This window comes from Nicotiana attenuata, unplaced genomic scaffold (assembly GCF_001879085.1).
Source record: "Nicotiana attenuata strain UT unplaced genomic scaffold, NIATTr2, whole genome shotgun sequence".
NCBI lineage: Eukaryota > Viridiplantae > Streptophyta > Magnoliopsida > Solanales > Solanaceae > Nicotiana > Nicotiana attenuata.
Window position 1 is genome coordinate 32,147 of NW_017670507.1, and position 23,510 is coordinate 55,656.

Below are 23,510 nucleotides of genomic sequence, written 5' to 3' on the forward strand. Positions count from 1 at the left end.
GAGAGAGAGAATCATGATATTGTCTCCCTTGCCGGGATGTTATTGTTTTGATATTGTTTCCCTTGTCGGGATTTGATTGTTGTACTATTGTTCCCTTGCCGGGATTTTATTGTGATTTCATTTATTTCCTTGCCCTTATTTCTTGTGATTGTTGTTTGGGTGAGGAAGAGTGTTAAAGCACAAAGGGTGATGCCGTGTATGATTTTTTGAGGAAGAGCATAAAGCACGAAGGGTGATGCCGTGCCGCACGATGTACAATTCCGTGCCGATTATATTGATTTTATGGTAAGGATGAGAGTAAAAGCACGAAGGGTGATGTCGTGCAATTTATATTGATTCTTATGGTGAGGACGAGAGTAAAAGCACGAAGGGTGACGTGCATTTGTCCTTGATTTTCCTGATTCTTGCTGATAATTGAGTTATATTGTCCTTTACGTTTATTTACTGATTTTCTGTTGTTACTTGATTTTATTTCGATGTTATAGATTCCCTTACCCTATTTTCCTTGTGATTGTTGATTGGGTGAGGAAGAGTGTAAAGCACGAAGGGCGATGTTGTGTATTATTTTGGTGAGAGAGTGTTAAAACACGAAGGGTGATGCCGTGTATTGTTTTGGTGAGAGAGTGTTATTGATAACTGAGTTACGGTTTCTCTATATTTAATTGTTGGTTTCCTGTTGATACTTGTTGTACCCTGCAGCATAATTCCCCCTTCCTATTTTCAATTGAACTGTGGTGATCCTCATATTTATTTGTAGTTCTTCTGTTATTATTCGATGTCCCCGCAGCATGTTACCCCCTCCCATGCTTAACTGTACATTATTGTTCTTCTTTTTCGATGTATATGATTAAACTACACAGGTTTATTTGGTGGTCTGGTCCTAGCCTCGTCACTACTTCGCCGTGGTTAGGCTAGGCACTTACCAGCACATGGGGTCGGTTGTGCTGATACTACACTCTGCACTCTTTTGTGCAGATCCCAATGCTATAGACTTCGGACCGCAGTGAGATTGTTGTTTCTTGTTCATCAGGCGACCCAAGGTAGTCCTGCAGGCGTTCGCAGGCCTTGGCGTCTCCTTCTATCTACTATTCCTGTTTCTTTCATGTATTTCCAGAGACAGTATTGTATTTATTTCTTTCAGACCTTTATTTGTAGTACTCCTACACAGTCTGTGAAGTTGTGTCACCGGTCTAGGGTAGATTTGTTATGGATTGGTATTAGCAGTATTATTAAAACTTTACAATGCAGCCTTCCGCTTATTCAATTCTGTTGTTATCTAATTGTTGGCTCTTAACTGTTATCGGATTAAAAATGGAAACAAGGTAAATAGTTTAGTTGGTTGGCTTGCCTAACTTCCACTAGTAGGCGTCATCACGACTCCCGAGGGTGGGAAATCCGGGTCGTGACACAATTATACTGAATGGAAAGAGAAATTCCTTCTCACTTTAGGGTGCTCGGATCTGGACCTGGCACTCCGTGTGAAAACCACCTATTTTCACGAAATCAAGCACGTCAATGGCTAAGGCTAATTATGAGCGGTGGGAGCGATCTAATCGCTTAAGTTTGATGCTCATAAAAGTCCACATAATCCAAAGCATTAGGGGTTCTATCCCTAATAGCGATAAAGTCAAAGCTTACATGGAGGCAATTGATAGAGAATTCGTAAGCTCTGACAAGGCATTGGCCAGCACCCTTATGAAGAGGCTCTCAAGTATGACTTTCGACAAAAGTCGTACAGTGCGAGAGCACATTATGGAGATGAGAGACACTGCTGCTAAACTCAAGTCCCTTGAGGTTGATATGTCTGAACCATTTCTTGTGCATTTCATTCTCAACTCACTTCCTACGGAATATGTTCCGTTCAAGATTTCTTACAACACACATAAGGATATGGTCAATCAATGAACTCTTGACCATGTGTGTTCAAGAAGAAGAGAGGTTGAAGCATAAGACACCTGAAAGTGTTAATATGGTGACTCATGGTAAGAGAAAGGCAAAAATATTCCCATGAAGAAGAAAAATACCTTTGACAAAGAGGCTTGACGTTCCTGTAAGATGAAGGGACACTGGAAGAAGGATTGCCTGAAATACAAGAAATGGCTTGAGAAGAAAGGTAATTTTACCTTTATATGTTATGAATCTAGTTTTACTGAAGTTCCTGATAATACATGGTGGATTGATTCTAGTGCTATAATTCACATTGCCAAAATCATGCAGGGCTTTCTAACTCAGAGGAAGCCAATAGGAGGTGAACAATACGTCTATTCTAGCAATAGGACGCGTTCACGTGTGGAAGACGTAGGGACTTATAGGCTCATTTTGAAAAATAGTTTTCACTTAGATTTAAAAAATACTTTTTATGTTCCAGACTATTCTAGAAATTTAATTTCTCTTTCAAGACTATCTATTAGTGGATATGATTTGAATTTTCATTATCCTTCTGTGAAACTTTTGAAAGATAATAAAGTTATTGGTTTTGGAAATTTGAATGGAAATTTATATAAACTTGAGCTAGACCCTGTAACGATCCGACCGGTCGTTTTGAGCTCTAGCGTGTCGTTCAGCAGTTTGAGGCCATGAGCAGCTTCATTTCAAGTATTATGACTTGTAATTTTGGTCGGAATTGAATTCCAGGAAGTTCGGAGTTGGTTTGGAAAGAGAATTCTCATTTCAAAAGCTTTAATTGAAAGAATTAACTAAGATCGGATTTTTGAGCGAACGACCTAGGAATTGGGATTTGAAGGTTCCAGCAGGTTCGTATGATGATTTCAGACTTGGGCGTATGCCCGGATCGGGTTTGGGCTGACCCGGGAGCGTTTTGGCGCCTATTGTGGAAGTTAGCATTTTGGAAGAATTTCATAAATTTGGGTTGGAGTGCATTTTAGTGTTATCAATGTCCGTTTGGGATTCCGAGTCTAGGAATAGCTCCGTATGGTGATTCTGGTATTGGGAGCGCGATCGGAAATTAATCCGGAGGTCTGTAGGTCGTTTTGGAGTCATTTGGCTAAAGATAGAAATTTGAAGGTTTTTGAGAAGTTTGACCGGAAGTGGACTTTTTGATATCGAGGTCGGATTCCGATTCCGAAAGTTGGAGTAGGTCCGTAATGTCGAATATGACTTGTATGCAAAATTTGAGGTCAATCGGACGTGATTTGATAGGTTTCGGCATCGAATGTAGAAGTTGGAAGTCCTAAAGTTCATAAAGTTTGTTTGAGGTGTGATTCGTGATTTTGGCGTTGTTTGATGTGATTTGAGGCCTCGAGCAGGTCCGCATTATGTTTTGGGACTGGTTGGCATGATTGGTTGGGGTCCCAGGGGCCTCGGGTGGATTCCAGGTGGTTAACGGATCGAATTAGAATTTGGAAGAAGAGCTGAAGCTGCTGCCTGCTGGTGTAACCGCACCTGCGAGACTTGGGCCGCAGGTGCGGAGCAGCAGAAGCGGCCCTTGTGTCGCAGAAGCGAAAATGGGTTGGCTAGGCTGGGACCGCAGATGCGGTCATTTTGCCGCAGATGCGGGACCGTACCTGCGGAAGGAGAGGCGCAGATGCGTAAGTTGAGGGCTTGGAGGAGGACCGCATAAGCGGTTGGTAAGTCGCACCTGCGGAAACGCAGAAGCGGTCAAGTGACCGCAGGTGCGGAAATGCTGGAGGCAAAGAGGTTCTTTTAAATCGGGGGTTGGGTTCATTTCAACCCCATTTCCTCCATTGGAGCCGAATTTTGGAGCAACTTTGAGGTGCCATTTTCACCATCAAGCATGAGGTAAGTAATTTATGCTAGTTTTGAGTTAAATACTTGGATTATATATGGATTAGAGCATGAAAATTAGTGAAAATTGTGGGTTCTTGGTGGAAGACCAAGAAATTTATATTTTGGATTTTTACCACGATTTTGGACATGAAACTGAGAGTAAATTATATATTTGAGTTCGTGAGGTTATGGGTAAATTTTATCTTTGAAAAATTTTGGAATCCGGGCACGTGGGCTCGAGGGCATTTTTTCAACTTTTCAATCGGGGTTAGGAATTGTTATAAATTGGATTATTATCAGTAATTGAACATGTATTAATGGATTTGCATAATTACTAGCTAGTTTTGGAGCGTTGTGCATCAATTTAAATCTTCGGAAGGGCGTGGAATGTCGATTATGGAACTTCAGAGAGGTGAATTAATTGAATATGTGCTGCTAATTGTGGGGGCTATGTACGCACGAGGTGATGAGAGTCCGTTCGTAGCTACTATTATGCTTATGTTCGGGTAGTCTAGGACCCAAAAGCAGGTTTACTTGTAATAAATGCAACCTTATTGATAATTGAAATTGCTTAAATCATATCGAAGTGGCAAATGATTTTCTAAAAGAGTTAAACTTCACTTTCATGACTTCTAAAAGGGAAATTACACCTCCTTGAATAATTGTCTCCTCGATGAATGTCTTGATTGACTGTTTGAGTATGTGTTTCTATGTGTACCTGCGTCGCATGTATGATTCGCGAGCAGGGTAATAGATGCATCTATGGTTCGCGCCATTCGACCCTCTGGCAGTGCACAGTTTATATATTGTTGGATCGGGCCGTACGACCTCGGCATGAGTTGCGCATGCTTGTATTGCTTGCCTTGAAATTTATTGAAGTTGATATTGTTTCTTCTCGGATTGAGAATAAATGTATAAATGATGAAAAGGAATTTGGGAATTTCCTATAAAAGAAAGAATTGTTTACTTGCTTCATTCTACTGAGTTACATCCATTTTTATAAAAATCCTCCATTTATTAAATTATTGGTGTATCATTATTGGACCACTAGTAAGTGTCGAAGTCGGCCTCTCGTCTCTACTTCTTCGAGATTAGACGGGATACTTACTGAGTACACGTTATTTTCGTACTCATGCTACACTTGCTGTGCATTTTGTTGCATAGGTACAGGTATTTCTAATGGCCTACTAGGCGTAGCAGCATGGATGATACGGAGACTAGGTGAGCTGCATTTCTTGAGGCGACCCGCAGCCAGTATAATCTCTTTCAGCGTATTGTATTTACTTCTGTCCAATTTGTATTCTGGACGGTGATTGTACTTTATTCGATTCTCTTAGTAATTGCTCATGCACTTGTGACACCGGCATCTGGGATGTCTAGGGGATTAGTCAGTATTTTGATATTGTTAAAGATATTATTATTTATTCAGTGAAATTTACTCTTTATTGCTTAAATTTATAAAAGGAGTGAATTTAGAAATATCTCAAAAGAGAAGTTACTGGTTATTTAGTGTTGGCTTGCCTGACAATGGTGTCCGGCGCCATCACGGCCCTTAGTGGATTTTGGGTCGTGACAGACCCCACATTTGAATGCAATGTTTTAACCTTGCATGACAAAGAAATTGGCACAAAGAGATGTAGTATCAATGATAACTCATCAAGTCTTTGGCACAAAAGATTGGGACACATCTCTATCGAAAGAGTCAAAAGGTTGGTTAATGATGGAGTTCTAAAACCTCTTGATTTTTTTTTACTTTGGCACTTGTGTGGATTGCATAAAAGGTAAGCAGACCAACAAATCCACTAAAGGTGCCAAAAAGAGTTCTCAATTGCTAGAGATCATATATATAGACATTTATAGACCTTTTCCTACCCCTTGCTTGAATGGTGAGAGATATTTTATCTCATTTATTGATGACTATTCGAGATATATATATCTCTATTTTCTGTTTAACAAATCAAAAGCACTTGATGCTTTAAAAGTTTACAAAACAGAAGTAGAGAAACAAACTGGTGCTCAGATCAAAATTATAAGATCTGATAGGGATGGAGAATATTATGGTAGGTACACAGATAAATGACAAGTTAAGGATCCATTTGCTGAGTTCCTTGAAAGTAAAGGTATAATTGCTCAATATACCATACCAGGAACACCACAACAAAATGGTGTGGCATAAAGAAGGAACTGGACATTAATGGACATGGTAAGAAGCATGATCAGCAAATCAAGTTTACCTTTATCCTTACGAAGTGAAGCCTTAGAAACCGCTGTATATATTTTAAATAGGGTCCATCCAAGGCTGTCCCCAAGACACCTTTTGAGTGATAGAAAGGATGGAAACCTAGTTCAGATCATTTACACGTTTGGGGATGTCCAGATGAAGTGAGGGTTTATAACCCACACACAAAAAAGTTGGATGAAAGAACAATAAGCAGTTATGTTATAGGCTATGCGATTAACTCTAAGGGGTTTAGGTTTTATTGTCCTTCTCATTCTCCTAAAATTATTGAGGCCAAAAACGCTAAATTTCTTGAGGACCATGAAGAGAGTGGGAGTGGTTTGACCCAAAGGGTAGAATTGGAAGAAATAAGGGAACCACCTGTGGTACCTTTATTTATTGGGAACTTGAATGTTGCTCAGAAAAATTCTCATGAATTGTCTGAATAACAACAGTTCAAGATCTACCACCACTTGAGGAGCCACATGAAGATCAACCCGCTTTACCTGAACCCACTGAAGAAGTGTCTGAACCAGCTGGAGTGAGAAAATCCTCAAGAGTTTGAAAACCGGCAATTTCTAGTGACTATGTTGTATATCTCCAAGATTCTGATTATGATATTGGACTAAAAGATGATCCATGCTCGTTTTCACAATCCATGAGTGGAGAAAACTCCACACTTTGGTATGATTCCATGAAAGAAGAGTTAGAATCTATGGCTAAAAAAAAAGTCTGAGATCTCGTCGAATTACCAAAGGGATCCTCTACCATAGGTTCCAAGTGGGTCTTTAAAACTAAAAGAGACTCATCTGGTAATATCAAACGATATAAAGCCAGACTTGTAGCCATGGTTTTTACTCAAAGGGAAGGCATTGATTACCATGAAACCTTCTCTCCAGTATCAAAGAAGGATTCATTGAGAATAATCATGGCATTAGTAGCTCATTTTGATTTAGAGTTGCATTAAATGGATGTGAAAATAGCTCTCCTGAATGGAGATCTTGAAGAGGAGGTATACATACGTCAGCCTGAGGATTTTGTGATAAGGACAAAAGTCACCTTGTTTGCAAGTCGAATAAATCCATTTATGCGCTAAAGCAGGCTTCTCGCCAATGGTATATTAAATTTCATAATGTTGTTTCTTCATTTGGATTTACGGAGAACATCATTGATCAGTGTATACTCCTTAAGATAAGTGGGAGCAAATATATTTTTCTAATCCTATATGTGGATGACATTTTGCTTGCAAGTAGTGATTTGGGATTGTTGCACGAGACTAAACAGTTCCTTATCCAGAATTTTGAGATGAAGGATATGGGTGAAGGCTCTTATGTCATTGGCATAGAGATCCACAGAGACAGATCCCAAAGATTACTTGGACTGTCTCAAAAGGCCTACATTGAAAGAATTCTGGAAAGTTTGGGGATGAAGAACTGTTCACCTATTACAGCACCCATAATTAAAGGTGACAAATTCTCATTGAATCAATGTCCACAAAATGCATTGGAAAAGGAGAAAATGAAAGACACTCCCTATGCTTCGCTTATTGGGAGCCTTATGTATGCACAAGTCTACTAGACCTGATATTGCCTCTGTGGTAAGAATGATTGGCACAAAGTAACCCTGGTCTTGACCATTGGAAAGCGGGTAAAAGGGTGTTGAGATATTTGCAAGGAACCAAGGATTTTAAGCTCACATACAAATATTCTGACTCATTGAAGGTGATTGGATATTCAAACTCTGATTTGGGTGGATGCAAAGACACAGGTAAGTCCACTTCAGGATACATTTTCCTTCTTGTTGGAGGTGTTGTGTCTTGGAAAAAGTGTCAAGCAGACCATTGTTGCAACATCCACAATGGAAGCTGAATTTATAGCATGCTATGAAGCTACATCACAGGCGTTATGGTTGAAAAACTTTATTTCCGGCCTTAGGACTATCGATTCATTTTAAGGCCATTGAGAATCTTATGTGACAATTCAGTTGCAGTGTTCTTCTCTAAGAACAATAAAGTGGCAGCCGAAGCAAGCACATCGACATAAAGTACTTGATGGTTAGAGACTACGTGAAGAAGCAAGATGTGAATTTTGAGCATGTTAGTAGTACTTTGATGATTGTTGATCCTATGACTAAAGGTCTGACGGCTAATATTTTCAAGGATCATGTAACTCATATGGGGCTTAGTAGCTATTTAGTCTTCCTTTGCTCTCTAACAGTTTGTCTAGACATTATGTTTATTTTGATATATATGACAGTGCACACTTTTGGTTTTTCATGTATTATTTGTGATCATTGGAACAATAAAGTTGGACTTTGAATGACTTATATTAAGTTCATTCATAAAGTTGTTAGACACTTTGTTAGAATGTATTTTGCATTATAATACATGGAAGGAAGTGTTTGTTTAAAAGCATGACCGCCATGATTCGTGTAATAATATATTCTAATTAAAGTGATTGTTGCATAACTTTTAGTTGAGTGATAAAGTCTATGGACATATTATATGTTTATCTCTCATAAAGGATTATCTAATTTTAATATGTGGGCCAACTGGGAGAATGTTAGAAATTTACCGTCTCTTCTAGTGTAGCCCACATATAAGGTAATAAAATATTTGTCTTGTCTCCCAAAGAAAATAATATATAAGATAATATTATGTAGTTATGCACCTATGATAGATTCTTTGATGGAAAGAAATAATTTTTATTAGGAGTCCCTAGGGAAATTATAATCTATGGAGAAGTCCCTAGGGCTAAAGTATTTGCCTAAGAGTACCTAGCCTACCTATAAATACGCATGTGACTCCATCAGTCTGGCATCCTACGATAGGCACGCGCTAGAAGGCTCTCTAGGTTATCTGCTAAAGGTTTCCAAGGCAATTCCCCACATCACTTGAACAACCATGGTTGAAGGTACGTTCTTATTAATATTTCACTGCGTTGGCTCTGTGTTTGTATTCGAATTTTCAACATTATATGCCCACTCTCATATACTTACTTACAATTTGAATAGAAGAAAATAATCTTGCATAACTTTCTTGTGTGTTATTTTGAGATTTCTTATGTGTAAATTAGTTTAAGATCTCTTATAAAAAAAGACATAAAACTAAAAATAAATCTACAAAACTAATTAATTCTATCCTAAAACTAGCATAAAAATAAACCTTGTTAGGAAGTATCATACTTAAGGTGCCACACAGGCGGTTGGGCGTACATTCAAACAAGATGTTTGATGTGTGGCTATAATTCCATAGTTTCGTACATTATTTGTCTTGCATTTTATATGTTTTAACGATAAATTACACTTTATTTGCTCGTAACGAAGTCTAGTTTGTGTGTAGGTGGATTGGAGATGAAAGTAGAACAAAAGGGATACATAAACATTGAAAGTGTGCTCGAGAACAGACAAAAGGAGAGGCCAGGCAAAAGCCAGCTCAACCAGGCTTTAGCTTGGCAAGGCAAGCCAAAAGCCGGGCTAAACCAGGCTTTAGCCTGGCGAGGCCAGCCAAAGGCCAGGCTGAATTAGGATTAGCCTGGCGAGGCCAGCCAAAGGCCGGGCTGAGGCTGGCGTTAGGCAGGCGACGCCAGGCCTGGGGCCAGGTCCAGTCCGAGTTTTGAAGACTTATTTCGTCTCCTGGTTTGACTAGGACTTGACCTACACATTTAGGTCTTTTCCTACATATATAAATAGACCTAAAACCGTCACTTTGAACAACTTTAGACCTAGGAAGAGCACAGAGCCGTCGTGGAGACCGGAGATTCGACCTAAGGAGGCAAGAACACACTAGGAGCAAGGCGGAGAATTCTTCTACGAGTTTTTCACTTCCTTCTTCCTATTTTCATCATTGGTTATGAATTCTAGTATTGTAGTTATGCATACTATTATGAATAGCTAATTTGTTATCTAGAGTTTTGATAGACCTTTTATAGGATAAATTATTGTTATGTTTTTATATAATTGAGCCGTTGGATTTCTCTATTTGTTCAACTACGTTTATATTGTGGTTGATTAAAGAGCTCTCAATCGACTGTGCCTATTTAGTGTGTATTACTCGGGAGAGAGTGCATATTTAGGTATTTGTTGAACAACATTACTCCTAACGTATATGAGGGATCAATACGGATGGTTTAAAGGTGGGATTAAGGATAACGAAACCTTATGGTGCCATCCGAGTGAGTCGTACTTAATGCCAGCTAGCGTAATTCGGGAGAATATCTCTAGTAAATTGTGGTAGTTATTCTGGAGAGAATTATGACACTCAGAGCGCTCATGATCGGTAGAGAATACTTAGGCGAAATTATAGAAGACGTAGCGGGAAGGATTCCGACAATTGGGAAAATCATAACTCTAGACCTCTTTAATCTTTTCTCCAACCCGTAGTATCTTTAGTTGTTAATCTACTACTTTAATTATTTAGTTAATTAGATATAAGAATCTTAATATTTATAACTTAGGAATTTTTTGAGCTTATCTCCTTAGTGATATTGAACAACTATAGCTAAGCCTTAGTTCTCTGTGGGGTTCGACTCCGGACTTGTAAACTGGATTATATTTGTAACGACCGCTTAGTCCTTTTTATAAGGCATAGTTGGGCATGATCAAATTATGTCTCCGTTGTCGGGGAGCTAACGGTTTAGCTGTAGGTGTATATATTGCTAGGTTGTAAGTTTGAACTTTTATTTTTGCTTTCTTGTATTTGAATTTTTTTTATTTTACTTGTTAATTTGAGAAACATGGCATCTTGGAATTATGAGAGCTTTGATGTTGGTAATTATACTTTTGATCCTCCTTATGCATATTATGAAGGAAACCACCCATTGCAAAATTGTCAAAATATTCCCGAGAGCGAGTTACGTGCACCAACTCAATCTTATTTGTGGAATGTGTGTGATATGTATGGTGGTCAAGATGGTCACTTTCATGGTTGTGCTTATATTTCTTATCTTCTCCCATCCCTTTACTTTGATGGCTCTTCTTTTCCCTTTACTTTGATGGTTCTTCTTTTTCTTGTGAAGTTAATAGGAACAAAGAACCCAGGGATGATGACCTGAAAGAGATCAAGGATATGCTAAAGTGCCTTGTGGAACAAAATGATATGATAAAGTGCCTTGTGGAACAAAATAGTAAATTACAACTGCAGATAGAAAGGCAAGAGGAAACTATTCACAACTTGAAGGTTCAAGTGAGTCAACTGGTTGAAGCTTTTAATGCTCAACAAGCCAATATTATGAATATCCAAGAAGAGCGTGAATAGATACAGAAATTGAGGTGCTAGTGGAGAAGGCCAGAGTAGAACACCAACAATCAATCGAACTAGATTTTGAGGATGTCGATGTTGTAGAAGAGATACTAGAGTCAACCAAAGATATTGAGGACACATATTTAGTTGACTCTAGTGTCATTGGTATTGAGGATGTTGACAATCACAATATTCATGTAGTCGAGCGCATTAGTCCACACTCCAAGCATTTTTCTACATTGTGTTTGGATGATGATATAGAAATAGAGTCATCCGGGCTACTTGAGGAGTCAAGGAATGAGGAACAAGGTGCTTACATTCTGAAATTCTTCTTGCCAGAAAGTCGGGATTACACACCTTATCTAAAGGCCAAGAAGTGCAGAATACTACATTGTTTTATTGGGTCAGTCAGATTCGTTCCACCACCCCAGGAGCATAATCTTAAGCTTGAATCAAAACTTGGGGTCCAATTCATAAGTTCAAAGTGGAGACAGAAAGTGATTCGCGTCATGTCGTGACGTTAAATCAAGCGCTTGTTGGGAGGAAACCCAGCTTTACTGCTTTCTTTTATTTTATTTTATTTTTTTAATTATAATATTTTTGTAGTGCCGATTTTTTATTTTCCAGGAGCATGGAAAGCAAATCTATTGGAAGGATGCAATTAGCAAACGAGATGGTTGGAACTAAGTGTGAGGCACCCGCACGAAGGACCAAGCCTGGGAGAAGTCTGAGTACCCCATGAGTTACTAGTGCTTCAGCTTTTGGCCTACCAGGGAGTTTCTTTTACCCTCTTACTAGTTATGATGTGCATTGAGGACAATGCATAATTTTAAGTGTGGGGTGAGGAGATTGTCTAGGTGACTTTTTATGCTACTTTAGTTGTGTTAGTTTAATTGAATAATTTTTTTTATTTTTTCTGAAAAACGAAAAAAAAAATGGACTTTTCCCAACTATGGATATCCTAGACAATTTTCTTGAGGGAATTTACTCTAAACAAACGATTTTCTTTGTAGGTAGTGTAGTAATTCCCCCTTGGTTTTTCTTTGTGTCGCGGTTCTTTTTCAAGGGTTTTGTTTGAACCGGGTGTAGTTATTTTTTTTTAGGAGTAGGATCTAGTGTGATATGAATTGAATTGCAGCGATATCTCTTGACTTTGTTATACCTTGAAAATAGTGAGTACCTTTGATTGTGACACTTAGGCTCAATTTTTGACTCTTGTATAAGTACCTTAAGTTGTATGATCTTAAATTTTCTTAACTGCTTTGACTAGAGTGTCTTGATGATCCAATCTTGGGTGAGTCATGTGCCATGTGTGTGTGAGGTTTGTTGTATTCTGTGCATTGCATTTGATGTCTAGAACTTGCCCCGTGTGTTTGCAAAGCGAAATAGTTATTTTGTGCAGTCTCGGAAGTGATATAGGCATTTCTTTGTTGAGCCAGATATGTATATTTTACCCGCCTAATTGTTATGTAACGTAGTTAACCCTTTGAGCCTGTAATCCTGTTTCTTTGGCAACCACATTACAAGTCTTACCCCTTTGTTTGAATTAACCATCTATTTGAACATGTTCACCTCTCATGAGCACTTGAATTGTGATGATTTATGTAAAAGTTAAAGTGTGGAGTGGTTGGTTTGGCTTTTGAGTGGAACTAATAAAATAAGGAGAAAGGTACACTGTGTTGAAAAATAGAAGCCACTTGAATTGAAAAAAAAAGAAAAAAAATAGTTGTATTGTATGAAAAATAATTCTCGATGGTGGTGGCTAATGATATACTTGTGCTTAAAGAAGTATGGGGTAATATACATTGATGTGGAGGTGGAGTTTTGGTTTGACATAAGTATGGGCTTGAATGTTAAAGTATATGTATTAAAGTGCTTAAGGGAGGTGTAGTCACTCATATTCAAATGTCCTACCCGACCCGTAGCCTACATTACAACCTGTTAAAGTCCTACTTGATCCTAGAATGAATGAGCTCGATTAGTAGAGTAGTACACTACGGGCAATCCTATGGTGCATCTTTTGTAGCATATGAATGTTATTTCTTAGAGTGAGTGAATTCTTTCTATCTTGAGTTCCTAATTGTTCTTAAATTTTATTGTGTGTGGAACTACTCTCTTTAGTTGAGTGAGGGCACGTGATTCATGATGGAAAGGTAATGTCATTGACCTCCATGTTAGAGTATGTGAGTTAGTGGTGAATAATGCATGGTACTTGCGAGTCAAATCTTGAGGTGGAGATGTTACACCCTTATGCTTAGTCTATTTTAAAGATTCTTGGTGTGATAAGTTAGGAGAATTGCTTAAAGAGTCATGTCTATAAGTGTAGTTTGATTGCTCAAGGACGAGCAATATTTAAGTGTGGGGTATTGATGTGTGGTTATAATTCTATAGTTTCGTACATTATTTGCCTTGCATTTTATATGCTTTAATGATAAATTACACTTTATTTGCGCGTAATGGAGTCTATTTTGTGTGTAGGTGAATTGGAGATGAAATTAGAGCAAAAGGGATTAATAAAAGTTGAAAGTGTGCTCGAGAACAGTGAAAAGGAGAGGTCGGACAAAAGCCAGCTCAACCAGGCTTTAGCCTGGCGACGCCAGCCAAAGTCCAGGCTGAACCAGGCTTTAGCCTGGCGAGGCTAGCCAAAGCCCAAGCTGAGGCTGGCGACGCTAGGCCTGGGGCCTGGTCCAGTCCGAGTTTTGAAGACTTATTTCGTCTCCTGGTTTGACTAGGACTTGGCCTACACATTTAGGTCTTTTCCTACACATATAAAAAGACCTAAAAACATCACTTTGAACAACTTTAGACCTAGGAAGAGCACGGAACCATCGTAGAGACCGAAGATTCGACCTAAGGAGGCAAGAACACACTAGGAGCAAGGCGAAAAATTCTTCTACGAGTTTTTCACTTCCTTCTTCCTATTTTCATCATTGGTTATGAATTCTAGTATTGTAGTTATGCATACTATTATGAATAGCTAATTTGTTATCTAGAGTTTTGATAGAACCTTTTTGTAGGATAAATTATTGTTATGTTTTTATATAATTGAGCCGTTGGATTTCTCTATTTGTTCAACTACGTTTATATTGTGGTTGATTGAAGAGCTATCAATTGACTGCGCCTATTTAGTATGTATTACTCGGGAAGAGTGCATATTTAAGTAGTTGTTGAACAACATCACTCCTAACGTATATGAGGGATCAATACGAAGGGTTTAAAGGTGGGATTAGGGATAACGAAACCTTGGTGCGATCCGAGTGAGCCGTACTTAATGCCAACTAGCGTAATTCGGGAGAATATCTCTAGTAAATTGTTGTAGTTACTCGGAAGAGAATTGTGACACTAAGAGCGCTCATGACCGGTAGAGAATACTTAGGCGAAATTATAGAAGACATAGCGGGAAGGATTCCGATAATTGGGGAAATCATAACTCTAGACCTCCTTAATCTTTTCTCCAACCCGTAGTATCTTTAGTTGTTAATCTACTACTTTAGTTATTTAATTAATTAGATATAAGAATCTTAATATTTATAACTTAGGAATTTTTTGAGCTTATCTCCTTAGTGATATTGAACAACTGTAGCTAAGCCTTAGTTCTATGTGAGATTTGACTCCGGACTTGTAAACCGGATTATATTTGCAACAACCGTTTAGTCCTTTTTATAAGGCATAATTGGGCGTGATCAATTTTTTATCTTGAAAATAAGATAGATTATCTACGACAATAGATAATAATGATTATCCATTAGTGTTAAAAATTTCTTTTCATTATCGTGTATACAAGTCTTAGCTGCATTTGAGATTTGCTAGTTCTTATCTCCTTATCTATAAATAATCTAAGTGTTAAGTTAGAAAGCATGCAAGGCAGCATTAAATCTGAACGTGACTTGTTTGTTTAGTGGAATTCAGGCTGGATTATTGTTTAAAGCTAGAGAAATCACATCTTTCATCCTTTTTGAACTATATTGCTCGTACTCTCCAAAAATATCGAAGGATGCGTGTTCGATTCTTTAAAAATAATATATTTTTGAAGGATCCGATAACAAATACAGTAGATGTTTTGGAGAATCCGCAAAATATAGTTGAATTCTACTCAACTTGGACGCTTGAAGCTCCCACTGATGCCCTCAAACAATATCTTCAACATTGTACCGGATGAGAATCAACAAAAAAGGATCTTTACATAAACACTCAGCTGGATTTACTGTTTATTTTTCCTAGCCGATATACATGAAATATATACTAATGATATTATTCTCATATTATACATATATTGTACATCTATTGGCTACTTTTAGTTTACGCGATTGAAATGACGATTTTTTAAGTTAATTCTATTAAAAAAATGAATCACAACTATTATGTAATATATGCTCATGTAACTGGGCATGAGGTTATTTTATACTCGATATTTATGACCCTCTCTTGTCTTCCATCTTGGTTCATTTTTTGCTTAGATCTAATCATAAAGGTTTTAAATAATTAAGTTACATTAAGGCCCCGTTTGGCTATACATTTTGGCACCGTTTTTTTAAATCTTTTTTGAAAATATTGTTTGTTCATAGATTAATGATCTATTTTTGAAAATTTTCTGAAATTATTTTTCAAGTTCCCAAAATCTAGTTTAGGGTAGATTTTGGGTGAAACTTGTTCTCCCACTCACAAAACGTCAAATTTTATTCAAATAAAATGCATGTCCAAACATAATTTCAACTTCCAAAAACTATTTTTCAAAACTAGTTCAAAAATTATTTTTTCAAGTTTCAACTAAATCTATGTCCAAACGCTAGCTAAGAGCACGTTTGGACATAAGAATTTTTTCACTTTTTTTCGAATTTTTTTTACTTTTTTTCGAAATCAGTGTTTGGCCATAAAATTTCCAATTTTCACTTGAAGATGAATTTTGGAATTTTTTGAAAATTTGAAAAACTCCAAAACGCTATTTTTCAAAATTTTCACTCAAATCACTCACAAAACTTCAAAAGCAACTCAAAAATTATATCCATGTTCAAACACAACTCTAATTTTCAAATACCATTTTCACTTGAAAAATTTTTTTTCTTTTTTTTGTTGAAATTTTACAATTCTTATATCCAAATGCCCACTAAATTAAATTAATTACTTTTAATCACATAATACAATAAAATCAAAATTAAATAGGATGAAGTGATTTAGTTAAAGTGAAGCATATACTCACAAACAAATCCTTATCCAAGTTAAAATTGAATACATAATCTCCACTATCATTATATATAGAGGTGTTTGACTCGACAAAGAGTCTAAGAAAGAAAATAAAAACTTTTACTACATACAGAAAGAATTGTTGAAATTTGTGGTAACATGTCGAAAATGTTTATGTGTTACTATATTTATGTGGCTATTATAAGAACATCTCATTAAGAATAAATTTGGAAGTTTATCAAGAGTTTCTAAATATGAAAATGTGTTATTTTGGAACAACTTAAAAGAAAATACTTTCATAAAAAATTAAATGTTCGATGTAAATGAAGTGAGTAAAAATATTGGGGACTATAATTCAAATCTTAATAAATACAAAAACATAGGTAATTTTTCCATAATGTTTAAACCTAGTGTGTGGAGAGTATATTTAATTAGGTGGAGGTAGCAGGTTGAATTTTTACAAACTTATTTTTAGTTTTATAATCCTATCTTTTTTTTATATATGGAAATTTACTTTTATATGTTTTCTTGATTTCAACATTTGCTATAAACTAGTGTTGGTATACGTGTGTTGCACGTCTACATTGCGTCAATCGTTATTAAACGTATACAAGACAAAAAAAAATATTGAAAATTAGCAATTAAAGTTAAAATAAATGTGATATATGTTTAGATAATAAAATTAATTTATATGGACAGAGTAGTTAAATTCAATATCTTTTTAACATGCAAAAGATGATGAATTTTGTTGGATTAATTAAATAGTATTTGTAATTATAAATAATTAATTGTATCAAAAACAAATATGTTATGTTGTTATATTTCATCTAACATCTCTTCATAACTGTTAGATTCGCAATTTTATGAGGGTGTTGGCTAAGCGTATAAGCTGGTCAAATTAGCTTATAAGCACTTTCGGCTTATCTACGCGTTTGGTAAAATTAACCTTCTCCGAGATATGGAAAGGGGGTTCAGATACAGGCTGGCATTAAAGGAAGCGCTTTTAGCACACACCTAAACAATCGTGTACTTGGGAGCTTGCTTATAAGTAAAAAAATAAGCCAAAAGCCAAAAGCTGGTCAACCCCAGCTTATGAATTTTTAGCTTATATGCGCTTTCAGTATGACCAAGTTTTTTACGATTTTATCCTTAAAATATTTCTTTTTAGAACAAAATTTCTACATCAATGCTCACTGCCTCAAGTATTTTATCAATCTAACCCCCCCCCCCATCACGATCCAAAAGCCGCTAAGGGTCGTGATGGCGCCGGACACTGCTGTCAGGCAAGCCAACCCAAATTATTTGATGAAGTTCTCATTTTTAACAATCTTGAAAACTAAGATTTTCCTTCAATTTTTCATAAAATGAAAAGATAACTGTTTCGATTCAAATTAAATAATAAGCAATTAGTGCAAAATATTTCAAAACCATCCCAGAACCCGGTGTCACAAGTGCATGAACATCTACTGATAAGGGAATAAGATACAACATCCGTCCGGAATACAGTGGACAGGAAATAAATACAATATACTGGAAGGGACTATACTAGCTGTGGACCGCCTCGAATAATGCCACTCACCTAGTCCCAGAATCATCTGTGCTGCTACGCCCAGTAGGCCGCTAGAGTTACATATACCTGTGCAACAAAAATGCACATAAGTGTAGTATGAGTACGAAAACAACGTGTACTCAATGACTATCCCGTCTAATCTCGAAGAAGTAGAGACGAAATGGTCAACTTCGACACTTACTAGTGACCCAATAATAATATGGTGAAGATGTGAGGATAACATGGATTTATCTAGCAATTATAACTCATAAAGCAAGAAAACAGGTAACACCTTCTCAAATAACAATGAAATTCCAAGATTTACTTTTCGTTATCTTTATAGTTTATAGCGGCCATAAAAAGGCAATATCAACTTCAATAAGGTTCAGGATAAGCAATGCAAGCATGCGCATATTATGCCGAGGCGACGGCCCGATCCAACAGAAATAAACTGTGCACTTGTTGAGGGTCGACGGCACGCCTATAGATGCATCTATTTAATCTGCCGAGGCGTTCGGCCGTTCCAAAATCAAACACACACAGACGGTCAATCAAGTAGTCAACAAGCAACAATTATCCCTAGAAAAGCCAATTCTCTTTTAAAGATTTTTAAAAATGAAGTTTAATCTGTTGTGAAAATTCATTTACTAACTCGAGGTGATTTAAACAATTCAAATGTCGATAAGTTTACAACTAATCCAAGTATCGCATGCTTTTGGGTCCTAGACTACCCGGACAATAGCATAAAAGTAGCTACGCACGGACTATCACCTCGTGCGTACGTAGCCCCACAAATAGGAGTACCTAACCAATTAACTCACTTATGGGGACAATTCCCTCTTACAAGGTTAGAAAGGAGACTCACCTCGCTCCGAATATCCATAACCGACATTCCACGCCCTTCCGAAGACTCGAATCGATGCACAACGCTTCAAAACTAGCCAATAATTATGTAAATCCATTAATATATGCTAAGGTACTCATTATAATCTAATTTATAACAATTTCTAACCCCGATCAAAAAGTTGACAAAAACGCCCTCGGGCCCACGTGCCCGGAAATCCGAAATTTTCCGAAGATAAAGTTTACCCATGAACTCACGAACTCAAATATACGATTTTCTCCTAATTTCATCCCCAAAATCGTGGTCAAAATCCAAGAATACTAATTTTCTAGGTTTTCTTCAAAATTCCAAAATTTCTACTAATTTACATGATTTTCCATATTAAAATCTAGATATAATCCAAGTAATTAACTTGCAAAAGGTGGAAATCACTTACCTTGACATGGATGATGAAAATGGAGCTCCAAAATCGCTCCTAGGTCGGCTCCCATGGAGAAAATGAGATGAAATGAGCCAAACCCATTTCTTTACACTTATACACTGCCCAGACGAGTCTTCTTCGCGTTCGCGAAGAAGAAAATCCCCAAAAATCGTTTTTCATACTCTTCTCAGACAGCCTCTAGTATAATGGCCATAACTTTTTGTACATAACTCCAAATTACAAATGGTTTAATGTTTTGGAAACTAGAAACCAAGATCTACAACGTTCAAGTTTTGGTCATCTCCCAACTCCTTATATATTTTGAGATATAAGCTGCCAAAGTCATCCCTATGCAATACAAATTTCTTCTTTATCCTTCCGGATAGCCTATAGTGTACCAGCCATAACTTTTGGTACACAAACCCAAATTCCAAATGGTTTACATTTTTGAAAACTAGACACAAAGGGCTACAACTTTTACTTGTGGATCATCTCCAAATTCCTTATAGATTGTGAGATATGAGCCTCCGAAGTCAGACCTGTGCAGCAGAGATTTCCTTCTACGCGAACGCGAGAACCTCCTCGCGAACGCGAAGAACAGAGTCCCTGAGGCCAAATCCTTCTTTGCGAACGCGAGAGGATCCTCGCGAGCGCGAAGAACAATACCAGATACCAGCATCAGCTATTTCAAAATAGCCCGAAATGATCTGAAACCACCCCGAAACACACCTGAGGCCTCCGGGGCCCCGTCCAATCACACAAACCAGTCCCATAACATAACACGGACCTGCTCGAGGCCTCAAATCACATCAAACAACATCGAAATCATGAATTGCACCCCAATTCAAGCTTAATGAACTTTAGAACTTCAAATTTTTACATTGGATGTCGAAACCTATCAAATCACGTCCGATTGATCTCAAATTTTACATACAAGTCACATATGACATTACGGACCTACTCCAACTTTCGGAATCGGATTCTGAGCCCGATATCAAAAAGTCCACTTCCGGTCAAACTTCTCAAAAACCTTCAAATTTTAGCTTTAGCCAAATGGCTCCAAAATGACCTACGGACCTCCGATTTCACTTCCGATCGCGCTCCCAACTCCAGAATCACCATACGGAGCTATTCACAGATTCAGAATCCCAAACGGACATCGATAAAACTGAAATGCACTTCAAGCCAAACTTATGAAATTTCCTCCAAAATGCTAACTTCCACCATAGGCGCCAAAATGCTCCCGGGTCATCCAAGACCCGATCCGGGCATACGCCCAAGTCCGAAATCATCATACGAACCTGCTGGAACCTTCATATCCCAATTCCGAGGTTGTTTACTCAAAAATCCAATCCTAGTCAATTCTTCCAACTTTAAGCTTCCGAAATGAGAATTCTCTTTCCAAATCAACTCCGGACTTCCCGAAATTCAATTCCGGCCACGCGTACAAGTCATAATGCCTGAAATGAAGCTGCTCATGGCCTCAAACCGCTGAACGACGCGCTAGAGCTCAAAACGATCGGTCGGGTCGTTACATTCTCTCCCACTTAAACGTTCATCCTCGAACGTGCTGAGAACCACACTAAAGTAGTCTGAAATCGCTGTTTAACACCTCATGCACCTTCCCGTGCTACCACAACTCCGTTGAGCACATTAGCTCGATAAATTCTGAAGATATTCCCTTTTGTTCAAGCAAATAAGCCTTAGAGCCCAATTCCAACATCTGAAATTCTATGCCTGACCTGTTTCCAACATACGATCACCGTATCAATTACTACACGTTGTACCCAAACATGGCTGCATAACTTTGCTGTATTCACACCTGGCATCACTTTACTCACCGGACCACAATAACATTTTCTGATAAACTTAGTCAAAATTCCACGAATCTGATGCTCCCATTGCACCCCATGACATACACAGGTCTTACTCTAACTCTTACAATGCCGCCACAACGGAAAAGATGTGCAAAAGTTCATAATCAACCGCCGAGTCAACCAATCATTGAGTCTATACTTCTGACAAGAAACATTACCACATTCTGAACCAAATAATGATCTTTGCTCCTTAATATATTCCATACAGTTAAATTGCACTGATCATGAATCCAATGATCTCGTCTCACCTAGTACGAACTGTTCAGGCAATAAGCCATCCCGACGTGACCAAAAGTCCCATATGATGCTATAATGTGCCAATAGGCTACCAATTCGAACGCGATAGAAAAGGAAAAATGAACTCTGGAAGGAATTACCTAACTCACGCACTAATACAGACTTTCCTTGGAAAATAGGAAGCGAGGCATACAAAAATAGCAGATAGAAAACTATACTCAACATCACACTATTGCGGCGCGCAACCCGATCCAAATAACGTACCCATGGCGGCATGCCACCCGATCCACACATAGATCTTACATAAGGAGATGCACATCGAGCTAAATTTGCTCATTACAATAAAATACCGAATTTCGGTCACAAGCACGCTAAGTGCATAATACCATCCCTGAGGGGACATATAGCGCTATAAGCTACAAAACCCAAGCACAACTGAGGTGCGATATACAATTTGAATCCCAAGAGCCATTTGGCTCGTATAACTTTATTTCCACACGGATCCTCAACACATAAGCAATTTCTCAAGCCGTCTCACAACTCACACGGCGCAATGTATCACTACTTGATATATCCGTCAATGAAATTACACCCTAACCACTCCCCCATAAGGAGCGCATTACTGAAATGAACACGTTTGGCCTGATATAGAGCCCATATTCACATTTGAGTCCATCCATCGACCTCAAGCTGATTCTGGTCACACTGACTAGGCTAATAACCTTTCCAAGGCTCATAATAACTCTCCTTTCTTTCATAACGCATAAGAACAACCATCATAACCGGAGCGAACCTCCACAGTCCATAACCCTATAAACAAAGTGCCCTCCAGGCATACATTCTCGAATTAATGATATTACCACAATCCTCATACTTGGTTTAAATCATTAATCAATCAAGTGACTACATGTCACACTTATACAATCTTCTTGTGGGACACGCTCCCAAAACCTTCTGAAATGAATAACGGGTCCGCACATCCAAACCACCGGCCGCACAACGCTAAAAAGCGATCAAGAGTCATTAACCAGGATGCAAAGCCTATGTCACCAAACCACCGATCTTAGGTGACGCTGAAGACAATACCAACTTACCTTAAACACCAAAACTCCTTTCCTGCTCATCCGAGATTGTGACATCCTTGTCCACACCGAGCCGTTACCTTCATCTTTACTTCAAATTCTATACCACTCGCTGCACCCATCATGCCAACATGCAATAGAACACGATCCCCATCATAACTCCGGAACCACTAATAGGTTAACACTGCATCATATAAAAACCTTCTTCTAGACTCACTTCACGAGAACCATAGCCGCACACAGGTAAATTCTCATAACCGTAGTATAGGCAAACATCTAAGTAGTGGTCTAAGACACCATAGCCCTTCCGGGATCCTCCTACACATAACAGGCCATAATGGAAGAATGCTTCTGAACAACATTAATTACGACGGCCGACAAGCCTCGCACGCACCGTCACAATTCACTTGCATAACTTGATCACGCTGAAAGAACTAATCATTACCAGCAACATGCCAATTCGACTATGGCTAACCAATCCCTTTCCTTCCAATTTGTCCTTGATTGCCATGGAAACAATGATAACCCCATTCAACACTTAACACACTCCATCTGCACTTACCCCGAGTGACCCTGAGTTACGAGACCATGCTGTCTCAAATCCCATGAACCATTTCGTACATCCCAATCGCCACATCACAAGTCAAAACATCATAGAACATTTTGTGCCTCTTCTCATAGGTTTCTACCAAGCTTGGTTCTTAACCGTACCTATAGGCTCGAAACCTTACCTCTTTGAATCCATTAGGGTCGTTGCTGAGAGCCGCTCGCTCTGACTTGGCCTGAATATAATCAACTCCATGATTCTTCTAGCACAAGCATACCCTCTCGACGGAGCACCCGACGGAATCACTCTTAAGTCTGAACATGGGCCAATAAGGCCAACGATAGCACACCTTTACTAATTCCTTTGCTCAAATTACCACTTATGTTCTCTTCCCATAGCTGAAATAACCTATCAATATGCTAATCACCAGAAACTTTGCAAGTAGTTAACCATGCAACTCAATCATAGGCGGTGGGACTCTCCCATTTAGCTTGAAGCCATTATTTCATAACTCTGGAATTCACCAAGATTCCTTAGCTCTCATTGACATAAGCTTGCGCAATCATCC

The 23,510-nt window shown here is 38.1% G+C and overlaps 1 protein-coding gene across 1 annotated transcript; it reads left to right on the top strand.

Annotated features, from left to right (window-relative positions):
• Positions 1-1,515: 1,515 nt before the first annotated feature.
• On the top strand, positions 1,516-1,905 carry LOC109240349. Its single transcript, XM_019406975.1, has one exon. The coding sequence runs from the start codon at positions 1,516-1,518 to the stop codon at positions 1,903-1,905; it is 390 nt and encodes a 129-aa protein (XP_019262520.1).
• Positions 1,906-23,510: the final 21,605 nt, after the last annotated feature.